General features: G+C 39.7%; 2 protein-coding genes across 4 annotated transcripts in view; one reads left to right on the forward strand and one right to left on the reverse strand.

The window, feature by feature from the left end:
- Positions 1–463: 463 nt before the first annotated feature.
- Positions 464–15856, forward strand: LONRF1 (LON peptidase N-terminal domain and ring finger 1). The gene is made up of 12 exons (XM_032186327.1): positions 464–1031; positions 5675–5793; positions 8096–8218; positions 8943–9089; positions 9526–9763; positions 9852–9942; positions 10800–10914; positions 11455–11576; positions 12696–12854; positions 12988–13150; positions 13543–13695; positions 15040–15856. Exons 1-12 carry the CDS (start codon positions 464–466, stop codon positions 15196–15198), a joined length of 2157 nt encoding a protein of 718 aa, XP_032042218.1. The 3' UTR covers positions 15199–15856.
- Positions 15857–22250: 6394 nt separating this feature from the next.
- Positions 22251–23167, reverse strand: part of LOC116488853 — a 37986-nt gene continuing 37069 nt past the window's right edge. For all 3 annotated transcript variants that reach the window (XM_032186804.1, XM_032186805.1, XM_032186803.1), the window contains one exon: positions 22251–22565. In XM_032186804.1, the coding sequence (XP_032042695.1) occupies positions 22399–22565 (167 nt within the window). In that variant the 3' untranslated portion in view covers positions 22251–22398. The remainder of the gene's footprint in view (positions 22566–23167) is intronic.

The raw sequence follows: 23167 nt of genomic DNA on the forward strand, positions 1-23167 counted from the left end.
GCGGGCAGAGCCCCGAGGACCCCCAGACCCCCGTCCCCAGCCCCACGGGTGGCTCCGTGCCCCTCCCGCCCGGGGCTCCCCTCAGGGCAGGCGGGGGGGGGGGGGGGGCGGGGCGCTGAGGGGCGCTAACGGCCGCGCGCGCGCTCCCCAACCGCCGGCCGGGCCCTTCCCGCGCGAGCCCGCCCCCGCGTGACTCACGCCCTGGCCGCGCGCGGCGCCGGCCCCGCCCTCGTGGCGAACACACACATACACACACAGCGGGCGGGGCGCTTTTAACCCGTCCCCGCGCCCCTTTTCCACCAATAGCAAAGCGCTGGCAGGGTCAGCTGATCGGCGGCGCTTTATGTAAAGGAGGGCGGGGCGGGGCGGTGGCAAGTCACGTGCCCCGCCCCGTCGGGCGCCGTGCGCAGAGCCCGGCCGGGCGCCGCCACAGCCACACCCCCTCGGCGCGGCCGGGCTGCCCATGGCGTCCTCCGCTCCCCAGGGCTCCTCCGGGGCGCTGCCGCCGGAGCCGGGAGGCAGCGGGCGGCCGGCCGGGCAGGAGGGGAAGGAGAAGGAGAAGGGCGAGGCGGCGCCGGCCCGGCTGAAGGAAGCGGCGGGCGCCTCGCTGGCGTCGCTGTGCCTCGGCCCGCCGGGCGGCCGCCTGCTGGAGTGCCTGCTGCTCAACTACCGCCTGCGCCTGGGGCTGGCCCGCGGCCGCGCCGCCACCGCGGAGGGCTCGGGGGCTGCCGAGGGGCCGCTGCGCTGCTGCGGCTGCCGCCGCTTCCTGGGCGAGCCGGTGACGGTGCCGTGCGGGCACACCTACTGCCGCCGCTGCCTGCGCAGGGAGCTGCGGGCGCGCTGCCGCCGCTGCCGGGCTCGGCTGGTGCCGGGGGCCCCGGCGCGGCCCAGCGTGGTGCTGAGCCAGCTGGCCGAGAAGTGGTTCCCGGCGGAGTGCGAGCGGGCCCGGGCCGGCAGGCGGCTGGAGGAGCTGCTGGCGCAGGGCCGCTTCCGAGAGGCGCTGGGCGCCGCCGGGCAGGCGCTGCGGGCAGGTAAGGCCGGGGCACGGCTCGGGGCGGAGGACGGAGCCCCCCCCCCCCCCCCCTTCCCCTGCTCTCCCCGGGGCTCGGCGAGGCGTGCCGGGGGCCGGTTGCATAACGGGCGGGCGCGGAGGGGCCGCGTTGTGTAACGGGGCTGACATCACGCGGGCGCGGCTCGGCACCACCTGCGGCAGCGGGGAGCGGCGGCACCGGGACGCTGGGGATGGGGGGGGGGTGGTGGTGGTGGTGCCCCGGTCGGCTGCGGGGTGGGGACGGGGCGAGGAAGCTTGCGTAAGGCTAATCCTTCCGATCCGGCTCTCGGTCTAGCCCCTGAATAAGCTGTTTCGGCACGGTGGGGTGACATCTCCCGGCCCTTCTGCCTTTGGGGAGCTTCCTCTGTGCGCTTCGGTGCGCTCAGCCGTGGTCTTCAGTGCTGTGTTGGTGGCCAGAGCGTTGGCAAAGCGTAAGGATGTGGCCAAGCAGAGCCCGAACTGTTCTGAGTATCAGAACTGTCAGGAGGACTTCTGTTTGCTCTGTGTATTCTGAAGTACAGCACTGGCTCGTGCGGCTCATAAAGAAATAGAGCTCAGAATACAAACCAAGGACTCCGGTATTAATCACAAATGCTTATAGTGATCCCTCTTCAATAGATCAAGACCCATTTTTGAAAAAATAAAAGATAACATTAATAACTAACACTAATTCTCTAGGCTCTAGTTAATCTTTTGTGCGTTTAGCGACACCATAGGACTTTGTATAGCTACGCTGAAAGAATTTTGATTCCTTTTTTTATTGTGAAGCTACATCTTAAAGTTTGGTTTTCAGAATGGTATTAGAATCTGAGGATAGTTACGAGCTGTGATGCTTATCCATAACTATTACCCGAATTCAGTGCGTGTATTAGAAGCCCTATGTAAGATCTTTATGTAACTATTTCCTGTCCTTCCAGTCCTGAGAACGAGCGACATTCCAAGTATATCCGAAGCATTCTGGTAATGTTAGTAAAGAGCTTCATGAATCAGAGGGCAGAGACACATGAAATGTGAATTTAGAGAGCTGACTCGCAGCTACAGATTGAAGGTGCTTTCAGGCCAGTAGAGAAATGGTTAATAGCTGCCGGTACAGTTTCTAGTTCTCTCCAGAATGAGAGATTTTGCAAACATTTAAAGAGGTGAAGAAGACACAGTGTAAGAAATGTACTCTTAGTCAAAATCATTATGGCTCTGTTTTAGCTTCCTCACTGCTAGTTCATCTCTTTCTTTTCTCACTAGTCCAGATACAGAGTTAAAAATTGTGATAAACGTAGACCTAATGCCCTAAATAAAAGTGTTTGACACTAAAGCTTTACTCAAACAGCATTTCTTCATAACCTTCTTACACTTCTTGAAAAATGTAAAATAAATTACTGCTGTTTGTCACGGTGTAGAAGTTACTTTTGAAAGACAGGAGGAATGTTAACATTCACATGGATAATACGTGCCTCGCAGGGATTGGAATGAAATAGCTTATTTAAAGGAAGTCTGTTGAATTAAAATCCAAGTACAGCATGTCATTAATCCCGAAACATGCGGCTGATAGACATGGTTGGGTGCAATCGGACTCCCCCCTGCTGGAGGGGGCCTGAGGAAGTCTGCTGACCAGTCTTCAGTTCAGAGCAGAATAAACAACAAGCTCAGAGCAGTTTGCTTAAGGCTTTTGTCCAGCTGGGTAATGAAAACGTGCAGGGATGAAGATTCCACTGCCTCTCAGGGCAACCTGTTCAAAGGTTAATTGCCCTCTTAGTGATTAATTTTCTACTTAAAGGCAAAACTACGCTTGTTTCAGTTTATAACCACTGTCTCTTGTTTGTTCCCTGAGCACTTAAGTATGGAGTCTGTTTGTCTGCTGGGTAGCTACTTCTTGAATTCTGGAAGGCCGTAAGGTTCTCTTGATGCCTTTGGTGTTTTCTCATTAAATTAGACCAGTTATCTCAGCCTCTTCCCTTATATTCCAACCCCTGATGATCAGAATGCCCCTGTATTACTGCATTCACAAATACTGTGCAATACAGTTTTTCTGCACACTAGTACAGAAAAGGTGTACGAACTACATTTTTTTTTTTTTTTAGAAGAACTTGATGTATTTTAAATAACCAAGTAAAAAGGTTCTTAAACCTTTTTAAATGGACTTTTAAAAAGGTTTAAGAACCTTTTTAAGGACTGGGCCAGGGATGGTCCATTTGTTGGTATGCTCATGCTGAGAGTAGCCAGGAGCAGATGCTTTGAAAGTACATTAAAAAAAAATAAAAGCGTACTAAGTGCTTTTTGCATAAATCTTTGTACAGTTCCCAGTTAATGATACCTGATACACACGGTTCTGCACTGAAAGTATTCAGTATGTTTTTTATTAAAACAATTTCTCTTTGAATATGTTAGAACTGAGTGATTTCAATATGTAACAGGTTGTTAAAATTGAAAACTCAAGCACAAATTACTTCTGCTTTGTTTAGCCTGGGGTCTAAGGAATTGAAACAGTTTTACATCCGCCTGCTAGGTGGCAAATGCGTTCTGAAATGTTGCAAAACAGAGTTAGCATAAATACAAAACCCAGCAACTAAATTCATGCTACTAAATTGCATATGTAAATTTGGGTCTTCCTGTCTTGAAAATAGAGACAGTTTATAATCTGTATTGATCATTCAGGCACTGGAACAGGCTCCCCAGGGCAGTGGTTATGGCACCGAGCCTGCCAGAATTCAAGCAGCATTTGGACAATGCTCTCGGGCACACGTCTGTTTTTTGGGTGGTCCCGTGTGGAGCCAGGAGTTGGATTCGATGATCCTTGAGTCCTCCTTCCTACGTGGGATATTCAGGGATCTTGTGATTCATTGGTGGTGCTGGTGTAGCAGCACAACACAGTCAGGAGTTGGGGTCCTAATTAAGCTGTTTAGTTTAGCTCTTTGTTTGGTACCAGTTCCATTGAAACCATACTTTTCTTCTTTGTAAAACAACCAAACTGTCCACCTGCTCTAGACTTGAACACACATCTTCATCTTCAAACTGTCTGTCACCACCACTCCTAGAGAAGAAGCTCGGAGCTCCTCAGGTCATTGCTTGACATTTGAAAGTCTGAAAAAGCTGAGCTCACTCTGATCATGTGCATATGGGTGGCTTCTTAGAGATCAAAGACCTACACTCACTGCTGCCCACAAGGAAAAGAATTTGGGTTGGTATTGACTCTGCTGGACATTGGAGTCAAATACAGCAGAGAACTGATCTGAGCTCCTGCTTTACTGGGCTGTAGTAGTCACATAACTCCAAGCCCCAGGAAAGCAGATGTTAGAAGACTTACACTTGCAGAATTCCATGTTTAAGTTAGACAAAGACAGTTTCACAGACTTCTGTTAAACATCTGAAATAGAAGAGAAGATGTGGGAGTATTTGCTTTTGAAGGGAAACTGTCAAAACGTAAACAAATCAGAAAGAGCTTCAGTTACAGCCATGAAATCCATTGTGGGTTTTGATTTCCTTAACCTTTTCTGTTAAGGTCTTCTACCTGTAGTGTTGCCTAAACACAAAGCAGTTGGTACTTAGAGAGGTCTGGCTTTCTGCTGAAGTAGATTTGAATGTAAAACAAGCTAATGCTGGAAATAATGAAAATGTAAACAAGGCATTGAGGTAGAATATTCATTTAAAATGATTCCTCCACATCCCTCCAAGGAGATCCTGTTGAAGCAAGCTTAGAGAACTTAATTTGAAAGTTGTTTACAATAGACCAATGTTTAACTTGTTTATTTCTTTCAGTGAAAAGCACAGGTGTATTTAAAAAAGTCAACAACAAAGCCATGTACTGGCACTTTTCCAAGTAATGACTGCAATTATTTGCATTATGAAAATCACAGGTTAAATGGCACGGAGATGGGTGTGCTTCTGATTCAGAGGTTACTCTGCTGAGAGTCCAAAGTGCTGTATTTTGGAGACGAAAGCTTGTCTTTACACAGTTCTCCCTTTACAGAGGTTTTTCTAGTACAGCTCCTTACAGCAGTGCTGCCAGCTGGTGTTACTGGCTTTCTGGTAGCAGCCATCTCTTCACTCCACGTGGGGAGAAAGAGTACTTCTGGTACCAGATGGTACTGTCATGGGTGTGCTGGGACTGTATCTCTAGCTATAGCTGGTGGTGGGTGGATGTTACAAAAACAAAGGACAGGCTAAATAAACACTTGAATGTTTGAAAGCAGACTTCTTATTGCTCAGACTTTTTTAATCCTTGGAATTTACCGCACTTGTAAAAATCTCAGATTTGTGTGTTTTTGAATGGGTGTACTGTGAAACTAAAATCTACATAGTCCTCTACTTCTGTTGTCACAGCAGTACTGAACAATACTTTGTTTTCAGTATCAGTGGTAGGTCTCTTTAAAATGTATTTTCTTGTTGCTGCATGATGCATTAGAGGATTCGAAAGTTAATCTTTATCTTGAAAGGTGTAAGCTTGGAATTATTGCTGCTTTTATTTTTTTTAAACCGAATACTGGGAGGAAGGTGGGAGGAAATCTACTCCAGGTATTTTAAAATTTACAGAAGTGTATTTTCAACTAGTGTGGTTTAGACATACCTCTATAAGAACATCTATTTAAAAAAGTAAAAATTATTAAAAATGCTATTTGATTTTGTTTTCAGATTCCAGTAACCTGATGCTAAGAATTTATAGAGCTGAGTCGTATGCTGGCCTCCAAGAGTATAAAACAGCCATAGAAGATCTAAATTTTGTTATTTCTAAAATGCCAAGTTGGCCAGAGGTATGTTGATATAAACTCTGTATCTTTCGAAGTCTGTGTTAATCTATAAAATCAATGTGTTCTGCATTATACTTGCATCAAATTCTGAACTGAGATCAGGTGCCTGAAACACTTGATTTCCTTGTCTTACCTCACTGGACATGCAAACTGCTAAAAGGTATCTTTAAGAAGTTATTTATATGAGACTGCAGTGCTCACCCATAGCCAGGTTAGAATAGGCTGAAGAATCCAGTCAAAACTGTTAATTTAGCCTTCATCAAAACCTTTGGATATTTTTACTTCCTCTCGCAATATGAGATAGTGGTTCTGGACGAAGGGTTAAATGGAGCAGAACTGACTTCTTGGCATGTATTGTGAAGAACTTCTGTGCTGTTTACAGTTACTTGTTAGAACAACACTTCTATGTGTTCTCTTAAGAATTTTTTTTCTATTTTTTTTTTTAACAAACTTAACTTCAGCTGAATGTTATATGACTGGGTGGCTGGCTGAAATACTGCAGTCAGATTTAATTGCTTAAAAGCAGAACTAATGCCTGTACATTTGGTTCATTGAGGTAATTGGCATTTGAAATTTCTTACACTATGTGACGGCTGGTCCTATTAAAGCTCCCCTGAAGTGTTTATACTTACACCATTGTCCAAATTGAAAGCATTTTAAGCGTTATCTGTTACTTGAACATCATGTGAGTGAGATGAGCAAGCATTGTTGCCAGTCAGGACTAGGATCTTTGACTCTGTTAAATCAACTTTTTTTTTTTTGAGTTTCATTGGTAAAACATTTTGCTATGTGAACAGGGCAGTTTTCTTTCCCAAATGATGCCAAAGAATCAAAAGTGTGAGCAATAAATCCTTTTGCAATAGTATTTGCAATAGTAAAAATGAATAAATAAGCATTTGAGGCCTTTTTTACTGGCTCCAGTACTTGGACTTGGAATAGTTTGTGGTGATGTAACCTTTAATGGCTGCCTTTTTTTTTTTTTTGAGAAGCATAATTTGCTAGTTTAGCTGGGAAAGTTTTTTTTTTGGAAAAGCCTGGAGAAACTCGGTGGAAACTGAGCTTTGCAAACACTGCAGGCAGCTGAGGAGTCACTGGCTTTCAGAACTGTTACAGCTTATTGCAGTAATGTTACTGCAACACCATCTGAACTCTGAGCACAGCATGAGCAGTAAGATCTTGCTGCACCTGGGAGGACTGATAACTGCTTCTGTCTTGATCTCTCCTGCAATCAGCAATATCGTGGCTGCTGCAAATTCAGACAGCACTTTTGTCTTTGTTTCTCAGCGTTGCCGGTAGTTCTTTCTATATGTTTGGAAAGAAACTTTGCTTAACTGAGCTTGTTTTGATAGATATTCCAACAATTCTTATCTCAGTAGGAATATGAATTTATCTGTAAGAGGAGGATTAGCATAGTTTATCTTCAGGATCTATTTTAATGAATCTGCCCAAATCCATCAAGAAAGATGCACGCCCCATCTGACAGCCTTGTTTAACAGACTACTCCTTAGTACTGGCAATCAATCCACAGAAAATGCATTCAGTGTTTTGGTGGTGGTGGTGTTTTTTTCCAGTTCAATCTTCTGGTCCATTATTTAAAATCTAGCATATAAACTATACATGTATTTTGCTGTTTTACTGAACTTCTGTTTATATTACTGCAAATATGGGTTCTTTAAATTGAGATGTGTTGTATAAGGGACTTCTAAATAGTCTTTTTTTCTTCCTCCCACCCCAGTTAAAAAAAAGTTATTTTTCCTGGCTACTGTCTAGTATTCGAGAATAAATTACAGTTAGAGGAAACAATTCCAAAAGTGTGTTGTTTTCAATCAAGAATATATATTAAAATGCATGTAAGGGATGCATGGTTGTGTGGATTGTTTTGTTTATAGTTAGTCTTCCCCTGCAGGCTGGAACCATGAGACTTTTCATGAAACTGAGGGCAAAAAGGGTGTCCTGTGAAAACTGTTTTACCATGATGTGTTCCTCTTCTCACCCTCACAAGAAGGGTGAAATTAAGGCATTGTGTGATTTCAGCACTAGTCTGGATTTTAACCTTTTGTGTAAACCAAAACAAATTAACTGGAAAGAGACTAACACCAACCTACCCCATGGTTATTTTCAGCATAGGGAATTAGGTGAAACAAGGCATATAGATCATACATGCTATGTACAGCGCAAGTTTGCTGAAGAGGTGCATTCTTTTATCACTGAGGGCTCTAATTCTAACTCAGTTGTAATGCCTGTGAGATGAATACTACAGTTCTACGTACTCACTAGAGGTGTCTTCATGTTATCTGTTTCTCAGGTCTACTTCCGGAAAGGAAAAGTGCTGCATGACTCTGGCTTTGTAGGTGATGCCTTACAACTGTTTCTACAGTGCTTAGCCCTTGATGAGGACTTTCTTCCAGCCAAGCTTGAAGTAGAAAGGGTAACTTGATCTATCAAATTGGATTACTACCTCTGTCTTGATTGCTTTATCAAGTTCCTATTATGGTAGACATTAACCACCTAAAAAGCTTTAATGCGTACAGAGATGATTCAAGTGACAGACACTTTGATTGCTTCCTGTCAAGATGTATCACGCTGTCTCAAAGACAGTGCTAATCTACAGGTCTTAAGAACACATGCTTCAAAGTATTTATGCTTCTGAAGTAGCTACTAAATGAAAACGTAGATGACTGGAAAGCAACAGCAACATGAATATTGTAAATTGAACTCTTTCACATCCCTATCACAACAGTTTTTCTTCAATAATAAAAAAACACATTGAAAAAGCTGTGATACTGAATCAATAATGGCTAACTGAAGAAGTCACTTCTAGTGAAAAAAATTCTAGGTAAATTTACAATAATAAAAAATTATCAATTCATCATCATACAGCTTTTTCAGTGTAATGTCTAACTGTTTGAAGAAGTCACCTGCTTGTAGCGGAAATGATTTCTAGATAAATTCTGCTTAGTTATACAGGTATGTGGGTTTCTCCTCGTTCTCAACTGTTGTTTCTCAGATACTGCTTAAATAAAGCCCTGTTATGGGGATAACTTCATATAGATTGAATTCTTGGTTCTGGTATTTAGGTTTATAATGAAGCTATACAAGCTATACCCCGTTTCTTTTACAGTATTATGAACACTTGGCTGTTTGTTTTCTAGACACTGTGTGATGTGCTGTCACCTGAGAAGTTAGGAGAAAGCCTGAAGGAGTCTGCTTGGAATTCACCACATATTCGAAATAAACCTTTTATACTTGGTTCTGAGGTGGCAGAGTCTCAATGCAATTTGCAACTTTGTCCTGAGCAGGTAACAAAAACTATAAGATAGTTTTTCTTCTTTGGCTAATGTGCAAATATCTGACATTCTCATACCCTGTTTGGCATAATTATCCTCCAGTCTAAATGCTGCCTTTCTGGAACTGGCTAAATTTGAAGAATTGTGATTTGGGACTAAAGTGTTTTCATTTTGAATGTAAGACATCTCATTCTGGTGAACTACCAATTAGGAAGTACTGAGGTTTGATATTAGTAACATAAAGAATTAATAAATATAAAAATACAATTGTTCTCTTTGAAGCAAATCAAGACTTCTAAGTTGTTCATGCTAAGCAAACTTGAGTACTGTCTTGGCTTACCAAATTCCTGTAGCTAACTGATAAACTAACTGTGGGAACCTTTGCGTGTTCACATCTTATATACCTCGATTTGTTATGCTTTAAGTACAGTTAATTTGTCTTTTGTAGAGTTTAGGAGGATCAGAAGTACTGGAGCCTGTCAGTGGAAGCCTAAATCGGGCACAATCTGCCCATGCTCTTAACTCACCGAAAGACCTCGCCAAGGAAGATGTCTTAAAGAGAGTATCTTCTGAACCCCTTCTTTCTGGCCAAGAAAAAGGTGCTTTGTTGAAAAGAAAGCTTTCCTTTTCAGAACAGGATACGGTTGTAAGTGAAGATGGAAGAAACAAGCACAAAAAGCAAGGAGGTAAGCAATCACTTAGTTTGAAAATTTTAAAGTATTTACTCTCCTGTGCCTTTCTTTGAAAGGAGTATTTTGTCTTGCTTTTCCCTAGAAAGTACAAAAAGGGATACGACACTGGCTTATGGAACAATTCCAGGGAATTTGATTGATGTATCGGATTTTGAGTGCTCTCTGTGTATGAGGTAAGACTTATCTCTCTGGTTCATTATTTCTATTATAGGTGTTTGGCCACATATCTTTTACATATGTGTAAAACAGATATACGTTGTAATGAGTGAATGCTAGTGAAGAGTAATTTTCAGACTTCCTGTATCCCAGCAGTTAAATACAATGCTACAGCAAGTAACATTTAAATAAGTATACTATGTTATCAGTTTAATCAGATTGTCTTAAATTAGATTTGGTGGTGTTAACTGGTAACTCAAACAGGACAGGATCTTTTGTAGTTAAGTATTAGGGTATGTGTTTTTTTAGTTTTTCTGTTTTTTAGACAAAACGAGTTTTTGCTGTGGGAAAGCTAATGCTTAGGAATATTGCCTGTGTGTCTCAGATTTGTCTAGGAAATGACTGCAGAATGTAGATTACTAGCTGTAGTTGATGTATTTGAGAGTTTTTATTGAGTTGTCCTGGTTTTCAGAATAAGAATCTTAAAGCATGTTGTATATGCTAAGTTGTCCATCGTTATGTCAATAGAATGTAAACTGCTTTTAAAGCAACCTAGCTCTTTAAACTGTCATTTAATTTGTGTATTCTGAATCTCTGTAGTAAGATCAAAATCTTAGTGTATTAGGATAAATGTTTAAATACTTAGAGTTGAAATGTGCTCAGATTGATCAGAAAGTACAAAGATACTGGGGGTGTGGTGGTAGATGTAAACAAACTGCATTATAGGGGAAAAAAGTGTAAGGGCCATAGGATTAATTTTTTCTACTGTAGGATTAGTTTTAAAAATTAGAAGTCGATCGCTGACTTTTTTTTTTTTTTTTTTAGCAAGACGAAAACTTTACATGGTATCTAACTTTCAATAACTTTGTTTCAGGCTGTTCTTTGAGCCAGTGACAACCCCTTGTGGGCACACTTTTTGCAAAGGCTGCTTGGAACGGTGCTTAGACCATGCTCCTCAGTGTCCACTCTGTAAGGAGAGTTTGAAAGAGGTACTGTTTCTCAGTAGAGCTCCTATAAACACACACTTTATCATTTTAAAGGCTGCTTAACTACAACAACTTGGATTCATTTGGGTTATGATTTGCTGCTGGAAAGAAAAAATCTTGATGTAAACATCAATACAAAACAAGTTGACTATGTTTGTCTCAGGACATAAAAGGTTTTTATGTTTCTGTGATTGCCTACTTTATTTATTGGTATAATTTCATCCGGAGTGTTTGTAAACTTGGGTAACTTTTCAGTAAGGCTTGCCTGTGATTTCTGTATACTTTCCTAATTTATATGGCTGTATAATCTGGGAAGTCAATTCTGTATGCGTTAAGTATAGAAGTATAAACTGAATCGGATACTGGAGTTGTCAGGCAGAACTAAAAGAGAATTTTCAAATATTAGAGTAATGTTAGATGCTAAGAAGTAAGAACTTGAGCTCTAAAATCTCCTTTGAGATCTCTCTTGTATCTTGGTATTAAATAACAGCTGAGTTTTCTCAAGTCCTCTGCTAATACATATGATTATTTCTTTCCTTACAGTACCTGGCAAGCAGAAAATATTGCATCACAGAACTGCTGGAGGAATTAATAATGAAATATTTGTCTGATGAATTATATGAGAGAAAAAGAATTCATGCTGAAGAAACTGCTGAACACTCAAAGTAAGCTTGCTGTCTTCTATCTAGAAAACTTGAGAGATTAGTATTGAAATCCTTTTTAGAGATGTCTTACCATATTTGCGGTTATTAATAATGGCATATCACAGACGTGGAGGAATATAAAGCCATCTTAAATAAGTATTTCAATACATAAGCATTTTTCAATACCGTGGAAATAAATTCACACTTCGATAGTAGCAATGTATAAATTCTCTCTTAGTAGTAACTTGAGGCTCTTAAGTCCTCTACAAAATACATTTGCCTTTCTTTTTCTGAGTGCACTCTTGTGGAACTTCAGTTTTAGCTTTGCTGCTGTTAATGGAACTGTCCTCTTAAGTTAGCTGCAGAGTCTCAGATACTAGAATTTCTTTCAAAGCCGTTCATGATAGAGATCAATAGTATAAAGAAAGGTATGATGAAAAATCTTTTTATCTTGCTGTTCATCTGTAGTAGAGTTATTTAGATATATAGAGAATCATGTATTGTAGATGTGTTGGAAAACCAAAACTGGTTCATGCAAATTACAGAATTATATTTTTATAGTCTGAAAGGTACTAAAATTGAAAACCTGTTAATGCTACCTTATTTGTGTCAACTATGTATACTTCACAAAATAGCTTGAAGAAAAGGAATTTTTTTTCAGCCTTAGTGAGACATTGCAAAGGTAAAAATCGTATGCCACGTTGTGTCATTGAACATAGTCTAAATGGTGACCTAGTTACTGTGTAGATACTGCTGCATCTTTTTAGCATCAGGAAAATAGCACATCTAAGGGCGTAGTGCCTCTCTGTCATGGTTTATAGGGCTCAAACTAAACCAAAAAGGGAAACAAACAAAAAAACCCCACCCTGTTCTCAAAGACAAGCCCTATATTTACTGACTTAAATAACTTAGCTCATTAACTAGACTACTGTCCATTATGTATTGCAATCAATATATAAATGTTCACTCACTGTTCTTACTGTTTATGAAAATTGTTATTATGTGGTTATTACTAAAGTTGATAATAAGTGCTTTATGACCTCAAATACCTACTGTGGGGAAAAAAAAAAAAAGTATTGTCATGGAATACTTCAATGATTAGATTTGAAGCCATGTATTTCTTTTGTCTTTCTTTTGAAGCTTGACCAAGAATGTTCCAATGTTTGTTTGCACTATGGCATATCCTACTGTGCCTTGCCCTCTACACGTATTTGAGCCAAGATATCGACTAATGATTCGCAGAAGTATGGAAACTGGGACAAAACAGTTTGGGATGTGTATAAGTGATTCTCAAAATGGGTAGGTCTATGTTCTAATATCTTCTGTCTTCTCTTTCTCATTCTAATATCAAGCTTCTCTGTCCTGTCTTTGTCTAGTCAAGTGTCCTCATAGAATTCTGTAATTACCTTACTGACAAAGGTCTGTTTTTTAGTTTTGCAGATTATGGATGCATGCTGCAAATTAGGAATGTTCATTTTCTACCTGATGGGCGGTCTGTTGTCGATACTGTTGGTGGAAAGAGATTTCGAGTTTTACGGAGAGGGATGAAAGACGGTTATTGCACTGCAGACATTGAGTATTTGGAAGATGTTAAGGTATCGAGAACGCTGTCCAAATATTTCTACTACTGGCTAGTATCTTAATTTTAGTTCGTTTGTTTTGAGGGCTCTGTCAATTTTTTAGGTCCATAGATTGCCTGGAGGATACAGCGCCAGCATGCAGAAGAAATGGAAGCTAGCTTAGTCTTTCATTATTATGAAATAACAAATACTGTGCTTTCTGTTAAAACAACAGTTCATGATGCTGTAACTCTTCTTAAATATCACAGGATTTCTTTACTATTCAGTCATTAGGAATCAGGGCTTAGGAGAATGCAAGAAATGTAACTAATGACTTAAAGAGAGTTAGAATCAAGTAAGTTTGTTTATGCTAGCTTAACAACTGTAGTGATTCTTTATCTGTAATGATGTTAATGTTCTTCCACTAGGTTGTTGATGAAAAAGAACTAAAGAAACTGAGAGAACTTCATAATTTTGTTTACAATCAGGCCTGTAATTGGTTCCAAAACCTAAGAAATAAATTCCGCACTCAAATTCTTCAGCACTTTGGGCCAATGCCTGACAGGGAGGAAAATATACAGGTGAGACATCATTTAGTATCAAGTGTTTATTATGGCAGGGGGTGGGGGAACAACAAATTATCAACTGCTAAATATGAAAAGGAAAATGTTCTCAATTTGAAAGAAAGCTGGGCTACGTCTTGTTTCTCTTATGAAGAGCAACAAAAAGCAATTCTGTCACTAATAAACTTTTTCCTCAAGAAAGGATGAGATGCTGCTCTGTAGATTAAACTACTAAACTGAGAACACTAAGTTACAGTAACATTTTACACTGTTGGTTTGTGTAAACTGGTTAGAATTCAAATGGAAAAAAATGATAAATCTTTCGGCATTTCCTTTCCTGTGATGTGTGTAGGCAGTAACCTGTGATAAAAAGGTAATCATAAATAACACTTCCTTTCTGAGCTAGTGCTGCACACTGCTGCAGCTCTGAGGACTTGACAAATGTTTACTTTAAGTCTAAGAAAGTAGCTGCAGCCATCTGCTTCGTTATTGTAAGCAATTGATGAAAGGCAGAGATATCCTGAAAGAGTGGAGACTGGAGAAAGCCATCACTTATCTGCTACGTATTTTTGATACCATACTAACTGATCTGGGAGGACTGTAGATGCTTTGGAGGCCAGGGTATTAATTCAGAAGTGATTTTAGAACACTTTAAAAAAAAAAAAAGTTTAAAACAACATCTTAGGAAAGAAGACTAAGTGCACTCATTGTGCTAGGGTAACTGGGCAGCAAGACTTGACGGTATGTACTTAAGACTTAAGTGTGACATGGCCTCCATTGAGGAGTGTTGTGTCTTGGGCATGACAGCTCAAGTTTGATGTAGGAAATTGAATAAAGTACAGGGAAAAGCTACAGAATGTTTTATAAACTTAAAAGAAACAGATGAAGTTGTCCTGCTCTGTCTAGGAGGTAATAAGATGAGAGTGGAATGGGGCAGTGATAGAAGAGTCCTTTAAATACAGTAAAGATGAGTACAGTGAATGTGCTAGGCATCAAGAATACTCAAGCTTCAAGAATAGCATGGCAGGTAATGGATTTAGTGTGCGTTACAGAGGTCTCTTATTATATGACTGTCCTATATTTAGCCATTTTTTCCTGAGGAATCTGTGAGCTTCCTTTGTCTGTATTAGAAATAATCCATTGCTTTATGAACTTTAACTTAAGTGTACTTTGACTTCCAAGTTGAGGGTAGATCAGAAGAGATCCATTCAGAACCCTCTTGATCTTATGAATTAGAAATTCTCTAGTTGGTAGCAAACTTTAAACAAGACTTTGTCAGTTTTCTTCTATGTCTTTGTCATATTATTTGTCATATTAGTTAACTATACTACATTGTTCCTATCTTTTTTTTTTTTTTTTTAGTCAATGCCCAATGGTCCTGCTTGGTGTTGGTGGCTTCTAGCGGTTCTCCCAGTAGACCCCAGATATCAGCTGTCAGTTCTCTCTATGATGTCTTTAAAAGACCGTCTGATAAAAATCCAGCATATACTCACCTATTTTTCTAGAGACCAGTCCAAGTGACTAACCGCCTGGGTCTTCCTGAAAAGATACTCCGTTCTGGTTGTAGTTGCAGCTGGAATTTTTGCTGCCTTTGCACATCTAGCACTGGTTTGAGAAGTGTAATGGAACTGCTTTTTCTCTCCTTCCTGCCCTCCCAACGTCCTGAACCATGTGGTTCTTTGAATGCACACTTCAACTACAAGAGAAGACCACTGATGATTGCACAAAGTCAATCCAGCTAGATATGTTTTTCACGTTGTCTATGTTACAATTTGCACTATGTAGAGGAGAACATTTTTGAGACTTGATAATTTCAGCCACTGACTTTTTAAAGCTGTGGTAAGTGCAGGACTTAAGGCTGACAGTCCAAGTTTACAACATTGAAGAGGTATTAAAGGTTTTGCAAATAAGTTTGCCTCATACAACTGTTCTTTTGCTGTTTGCACAAAGATTTGAAATATAGTATTGAATGTCACTGTTGGATATTAACTACTCTTGGTGATTTATCTTGACTACAAACATGGCACAGACTTCTAAGTTATCCTGTAAATGTATGCATCACAAAACAGGTGACATTATGAACTGTATGCTGAACTGAGAGCCAATTTTAAGGAACAAATGCAAAAAAAAAAAAAAAAAAAAGGTACTTGTCTAAAAATACTTAAACTGTGAATATGGTTTACATACCTAGGCCTGTACATGTTAAAGAAGAACTGAAAACTAAATGCTAGTACCAGTTACATTTCTACTGGGCTTTTCAGGCTGGCTGTTCTTCCAGAGCACACACTTAGTTTATAGAGCTTACAAGAAGAAATCTTAGAGTGTGTGTGTGTGTGTATTGGGGATTGTGTGTCCAGGATTTAAAAGCTTAAAGTTTTATTTGAACTTTAGTTGGTGCAAATGTGAGTTCTATGCCTTATATCAACAGTAGAGCACACTGCAGTGGCTAGGTAAGCATCATGCTGCCAATAGGTACTTTTTGTAATTAAAGGTTTGCATATTTGTGAATGTCTGATACTGGCTTTCTTGTATGTAAATGATTTGTAAAATATTTCTTAAATCTTGCTTTTGCTAATATATTTAATTTTCAATAAAAGCTAAAAGTTTGTAATATTTTAACTTTATCAGAAACTAAAAATCACTTTAATTTTCCATGTGCTTCTATTCTGGGAAGCTTCTACTGGGGCAGTTGTTTAACCTAGACCAAGGCTGTGGGCACTTTAAGTGGTATGTACATTATCTTTATGCTCATAGTACCTCTCACAGACTGGTTATCAGTCAGACAAGTTTGTTGCTGGTGTCCTGCTTTTGTAGCTACTGTGCTTAATTAAGGTGGCTTGAAATAGGAAATTTTCATTTCACAGAATTTGAAAGCTGAAATTACAGTTAAACAGATGGGTGTTTCACAAGCTTGTTAGTCAGGTCCTCTGTCTCTTCTGACACATAAGGCTTGAGATATTACAGGCAAACCAGAATCTGCTGGATCAGTTTTAATGTGGGCTTCTATCCAGGATAAATTTTCTTTGTTGTGTGAGTAAAGAACTGGGTTAGTATTTGGGAATACTACTTCATTTGTGTAATAGAAGAAAGAGGATCCTCCCTTTCTCTGCTTCAGTATGTTAACAACCTTAAAAGCTTAATCTTTGTATTACTGTGATCTTAGGAATGCAGATGACAGGATTTTATTTTTTCTTGAGAGGAAAATAACCAATTTAATGGAAGACTTTTTTTTTCCCTTTCAGGGACCTTTAATTTTGAAATTGAGTATTCCCTAGTCTGCTGGAAGATGTGGCTTCTAGCTGTTCTTATACATTCCCATGAGTTTTAAACAAAATAAAATGTGATGAGAACAGATGAGGAAGTGTTAGATGGCTGGCACTGTTCTGTGCTTACGTAAGCTCCATGTCTGGAACTGGGGAAAAAGCTAAGAACTTCAAAGAACAGCAACAAAAAAGCAAAGTTACTGTGATTGTCTTAATGCATCATGTATTAGTCAAAGTATTACTGACTAATAGCTATTTCACAAACCTGATGATTGAAGATGCCATTGGGAATGAGATAAAATTGAGAATGAGGAGGAAAAAGACTTTTAAGAGGCCTCATAAATTGGGATTTTCTCAGGTGCTAGGTTGTGGATCAGATTTTGTCACTTCATGCAGTTGGGATGGGACAGAACATCAAGACAGACTGAATGTTGGCACAGGTCTTTCAGTTTATATCTTGAAGACATACCATGCTATCCTTGGTACATAATGTTCTGAATTAGGGAAGTCCTTTCATATTCTTTTGGTATTTTTTTGCCACTCTGCACTGGAAGTATGGGAAAAAGGTTGTTTGTTAGTGAGTAGACATGAGGTGTTTTTTAAAGGATCGCTATAGTCATACTGCTTGATCATCTTATTGAAATCTCTCTATAACCTCATTATTTAGTGCCTTTCTACAATTAAAAAAAAAAAGCTGCAAAATGTTTAATGCTAGTATTTAAGTTATTCTAAGGCCTTTACCCAAAACAAAGCAAAATAGTGTCCCATGAGATTTGAGCCTTGATTTTTATTGAAGATACACTTTTGTGGACGCTATTGACTGCAACTGCTTTCATGAATAAAGGTCTATAAAAAGTATTTCACTATGAATTTGAAAATATAATAGCATTAGTGATACTATGAGTGTAGTTCAAGTGTAGTCAGACATGCCTGTGAGGTTGTGGCAAGCTCACCAGGCAGGAGAAAGACAGGAAAAAGTAGGTGAAGCCTTTACACTTCCAGTTGAAGACTTATGTTTTGCTAAAGAACAGTTTGGTGAAAGAACATTTTGTATTGGAAACAATTTTCAGAACAGGCTGAATATGAACCTGTAGCTAGGAAGCTAACCACGTACTAGATGTTTAGATACAACAGAAATTGATGTAATGGGAAACAGAACCATGGAGCTGTACTGTATTAAGACAAATATAGTCACTGCCCGATCAAAGCAGAACTTCTCTGGAACTTGGCATCTTGAAAAAATTCTTAATTAAATCTGTTTGAGCGTTGGTTCCATGTATTCAAGAGCTTTCTAATCTGTCAGCTAGGAAAACTTCTATCAGCATGGAGCTATATTGTGTGCTTGGCAAAGTGGGCTAGCTTTTCCCTGACAACACTGTACATTTTATTTTGTTCCATTATCCCCTTTTCCCCCTCTTCTTCCTCCTCTTCCTCCTTATATCAGACCATACTTCATTATGACTGCTTGTTGGGACTACCAGTCCATCTTCTTTCATATGTCAGTCAACATCTGTTCAGCAGATGCTTCAACCTACTGTCCTCTGCTGGGTGGAATTCTGGCATTTTATAGAAGCTTCGGGTTCCTGTAAGTGACAAATTAATCCTTCCCATGAAAAACTCAGTCCTTGAAAATACTCAGACTTAATATTCTCAAGTGTCTGTTGTGGTTTGGCAACATATTTGCTGTTCTGTTTTTCTATGAAGACATCATCCTACTTGTGATGACATCTGTCATCAGGAGGGGGGGGGAGATAAGATGTTATTGTTGGTTCTTCTACTGAGTTCCACACAAATGCAACTTAATTCCTTCTTCAAGAACTTCTGAATTTTACCTTCCACAGGGAATGAGAAATCTTTTGTCTTCTTCAAGTTTTAAGATCTTTACACTCAAGGCACACTCTTCCAGTTAAATCCTTCAGAGAATTCACACTATAACTGAACTGATATTTTGAAGTCATAATCAGCTGCAGCCTTGTGATGATCTAGCACCTGTTGCAGTCATTTAAGGAAACAAATTGAAATAGCCCTAAAAGGGGATTTTCACCTCCTATAGACTTTCTAAATGCCCATGGTAGTTAAAGCACCCTTCTAAGGGAAAACTTGAGTTTTGTCCCTTTTTCCCAGTATAGAAGGGATTAATTTGCTTATAACCTGGGTGACTGTTCTAACTTGGAGGGCATCTCATGTTTTGAGTGAGTGGGTAAGCTTTGTGATTTTGGCTGTAATACTGATTTTGTGTATCCTGATGGGACTTAGATGAGTAAGAGGCTTAGCTGTTGCGGCCTGTCAAGACTTAAGATGGTTCTGCACAAGGACAACAGCAGATGCTTAAGGGGTAGGGAAATGGAACTTCTGAAAATAAAGCTAGAGGCTTCAGGTCTCTCCGATCATGCAGCAAGCAGTTGCACGGTTCTGAAGATTTTGAGTTTCAAATGCACATACTTAGATCTGAAATTGAATAGGGATTGGGACTGCAACCCAATTGTAGAGGTACTTAAGCTCTGCAGGAACTTCAGGTGTGGAGTTTCTGCTGTTTTTTGTTTTTTTTTTTAATCAACCTTTCATGCTTTCTCTAGTGTGCATAAAGGTGTGCTTTTTCGTTAGGTAGGAATTATTTCAGCAGCTTGCAAAAAAACCCCACATCAATAACATAGTGCCTTTACGCTATTATCCCCATAAAAGTAAGATCATTGTGCCTTGGACTTCAATTCACTTCTTACAACTCTGCATGTTCAGGATATTGACTATTATGTTCAAAGCTCTGGGGAATGTTTTTTAAACTCGAGTTAAAGATGGAGGGTATCAATGGAAACTTAGGTTTTTATACTTGATTTGAGTTTTTATAGAATGGGGTTCAGTGTTTTGTGTTTTTTTTATAATTGAAGACAATTTATTAAAGGCTGAACATCAGCTTCCATTTACCTTTACTTAAAGCAGTTGAGGACGTAAAATAAGTCCTACCCTGAGTACTTCCTTCTGTTAATTCTAAACAGCTGCTTGCTGATACCTTCTAAGAACTTCTGCAGTTAAGCAGGTAACTACTAATTAGGACACGATCTAATCTAGGGTCCTAGGTTCCACAGTAGCTGCTTAGAACTGTATTTTTATTACAGGTATTCCCCTCAATTTAAAAAATACAAATAGAGGTCGGTAACCTTTCTACACTGTAATTTTGGGGAAGATAAGTGCACTTCAGAATTTTTTGGGATAGTTTTTTAATACTGGACAAAACCACAACTGCCACGGCAGCAAGTGCTGGCTGAAGAACTATTCAGGTTATTGCCTCAGTACAATAAATGGAATGCTGAAAAATGAGGGAAGCACTTGCATTTCACAGCACAAACTTTGGGAAGAACTTGCTGTTAAGAGTTGTCCTAGAGGCAGAAGTGTTAACATCCTTGCAGTAATAAGCCACTCTAAGTTTCCTCTGCTCATCACAGCAATGTACCATTAATGCTAACTGCCCTCTCTTAGTACTTGTCTCTTCTTTGCAAGACAACGTCACAAACGTGGCTTTGCTTCTGATGAGTTAGTACAGACTACAAAAAAAGAAAAACACCCAAAAGCTTAAGCATGATCTTCTCTGTGGCAACTAAGGCACTTAACATGCTCATGCCTAATATAGCTTGGCACTTTTTTTTTTTTTTTTTTTTTTTTACAAATGAAGTTATTATCATCAGGGAGCAAGCAACTTGAAGAAAGAAACTAGCACTAGTGCATACCATGCCAGGTTTTAACAGTCAACCTATGGAGTATTACTATTTTTTGTTGCATAGGTGGAAGATTATGCAGACAGCACTACACATACCCCTACCATGGGGATGAGGGGGATGCAAAGGGCTGGCTGCAGGTATATCATGATAGTTCTGTGATAGGTGGGTGACTGATAAGCTCATCAGGTTGATTAGTAGCCTGTCCAGGTGTGTTGGGTAGGGAGAAAAGAAATAAATGCCATACATGTATTCAGCTTGTAAATAGCCTCATTCTTCTGCTGGTAGGGGGTGAAGTGCTACACTCCCCCTTGCTTGCTCTGGTGCTTGTCTGAGCACAAGATGAGAGTTGATCAATTTAAAAAGACTGCACTGCAGAAGACAGCACTATTTAGAGTGCTGCCATATAGTTAAGAGAGAAGCTGCGATCCCTTCCTGTGACCAAGAAGGCTAGAAGAAAGTAATCCAGTTCTCCTCACTAAGAGGTGTGACCCATTACACAATAACAGAAGGGTATATTTTATGAACAAAGCAACACAGCTTCCTGTAACAGGGAGCAATGTTGTTTATTACTTCACCTTGAAAAAGCCACCCTTGTGCAAATTTAGCACATAAACTTCAACAAGTGTTTCACCTAATTTCAGATCATGAAGTTATACACGACAGCTGATGACTAATTTGTGTTTATCAAGTCTCCATGAACAGCTTTGAATTCAATAGTTTATTTAATTATAAAAAGCATGAATGTTACATACATTGAATAATTGCATATTTCTCAGAATCAGTACCTATTTAGAAGAATGGTATGTGCAAAGACGAGACAATCATGCTTAGATTTCCCCCAGTAGTTTGGTGCTTTATCATTTGTTCCCACCTTCAGTTCAGTACAATTCCCATAGAAACAATGAGTGAGGGAATATAGATACATACAGCTAAAGTTACTGAAGTGTATGAGGATAGTCTGACAACACCACATAGGTCCTAGAGATTGGCCTAGTATTTAAAGGGCAAAGACTTGACTAGTCCAGGGTTACAGCAAGTAGGCAACAAGCCTAGTTACAATTCCATTCAGATCTATAACTTGTGAAAAACAGAACTGGTGTTAACTTCATCACAGCATTTGAGAAGATAGTGACGGGATGTATATGTGCATACATACACACATGAGAAAATATAATGGATATTTGTGATTTTTAAATAAGGCAGATATTTCTTTCAGGCTCTTACATTTTTCCAGATTATTTTCTTATTAATACAGCATATGTTGCCATTTTATTGCTAAAGGAAAGCATACCATCATTGCAAGCAGAACAGTATCAGTACTAGTTTTAGTTAGTCCTGTTGAGTTAATAAAGTTCAGGACATACATTATTACTATGGAAGAATATTACTGTTACAGAAACAGAAAACAAGGGGATTTCTATTTGAATCACCGAATCATTATCTTGACATGAACATCAGCTGTAGTCTACACTGAAAAGCAGAACAGCACTATTTTGGAGCAGCAGAAAGGTAACTAAAATACTATTTTCCCCATCTTTTACTAAGTTATATTAAAAAACTTAAAACCAAAAAAAAAAAAATACAGAAGAGAGGGATGAGGACACAGCAGACTCCATCTACTGCTCTAAAGATTCTTTCTTCTGTCAGAAAAGATGCAGAATTTCTCAGCTCATCCAACTGAGAACCCTAATGAATGTACACGCCATTAGTTTTGTGTAGCTAGAAAAGTTACTCGTTAGTTTGACTTACAAGGTGCACTCTCGAAGCTTTTTGTCAGCCTGCTTCAAGGAGATCCATGTGTTTAACATGCTTGATCGCAGTTTGGCCCACACCAAGTGGTTGTTTAACCCAAATATCTGGGCAGCAAACTGAGCAGCTCCTTCAGGTGACAGAGTAGTAGGACAGCCGAGGCCTGCAAAGAAAGGAAAACGTCACCTACACCTACCAAAGCATGTTTTCTAGGCACAAGCAAAACACTGACTCTAAATAACAACTTAAAACAATGCTTGTTTCAGCACTCAGGAGCTGCATGATCTAGTTTTGAAACTCCTGAAGTGTCCCATGTTCATTACTTCTCTTTGTGGCATTTGAAACCAGAAGCCAGCATAACAAATGACTCTCCTCATTCAGAGGTAACAGACTTCTGGGCCTTTGTGCTGTCAAACATCCATTCTAGTCGCTAACAAAGATTAAAATCCATGCAGGCAATAATGCACTGTTATAAGCCAATTGTAGAAAGGCTTTTCTTTTTTGATCATAGTAAAATGCAGCTCTATAAGTAGAACAAAAAAAGTTCCCATTCATACCAATTCCAGCTTCAAATTCAGATGTTTAGTAAGGATAAGCAAAGGATTGTATCTTTCAAAGGGTATTTGTATGTAATCTTTGCTCTACTGATTTGATTGCAAAAAGCCCAGGAAAAAAAGAGAATGTGTGCAAGAGATTTCTAAAGACTTTGTTCAGTACTGATCCACTGTTCCAAACAGTGCGTGCGCACACACACATAGGCTAGAA

Source organism: Aythya fuligula, chromosome 4 (assembly GCF_009819795.1).
Source record: "Aythya fuligula isolate bAytFul2 chromosome 4, bAytFul2.pri, whole genome shotgun sequence".
Lineage (NCBI taxonomy): Eukaryota > Metazoa > Chordata > Aves > Anseriformes > Anatidae > Aythya > Aythya fuligula.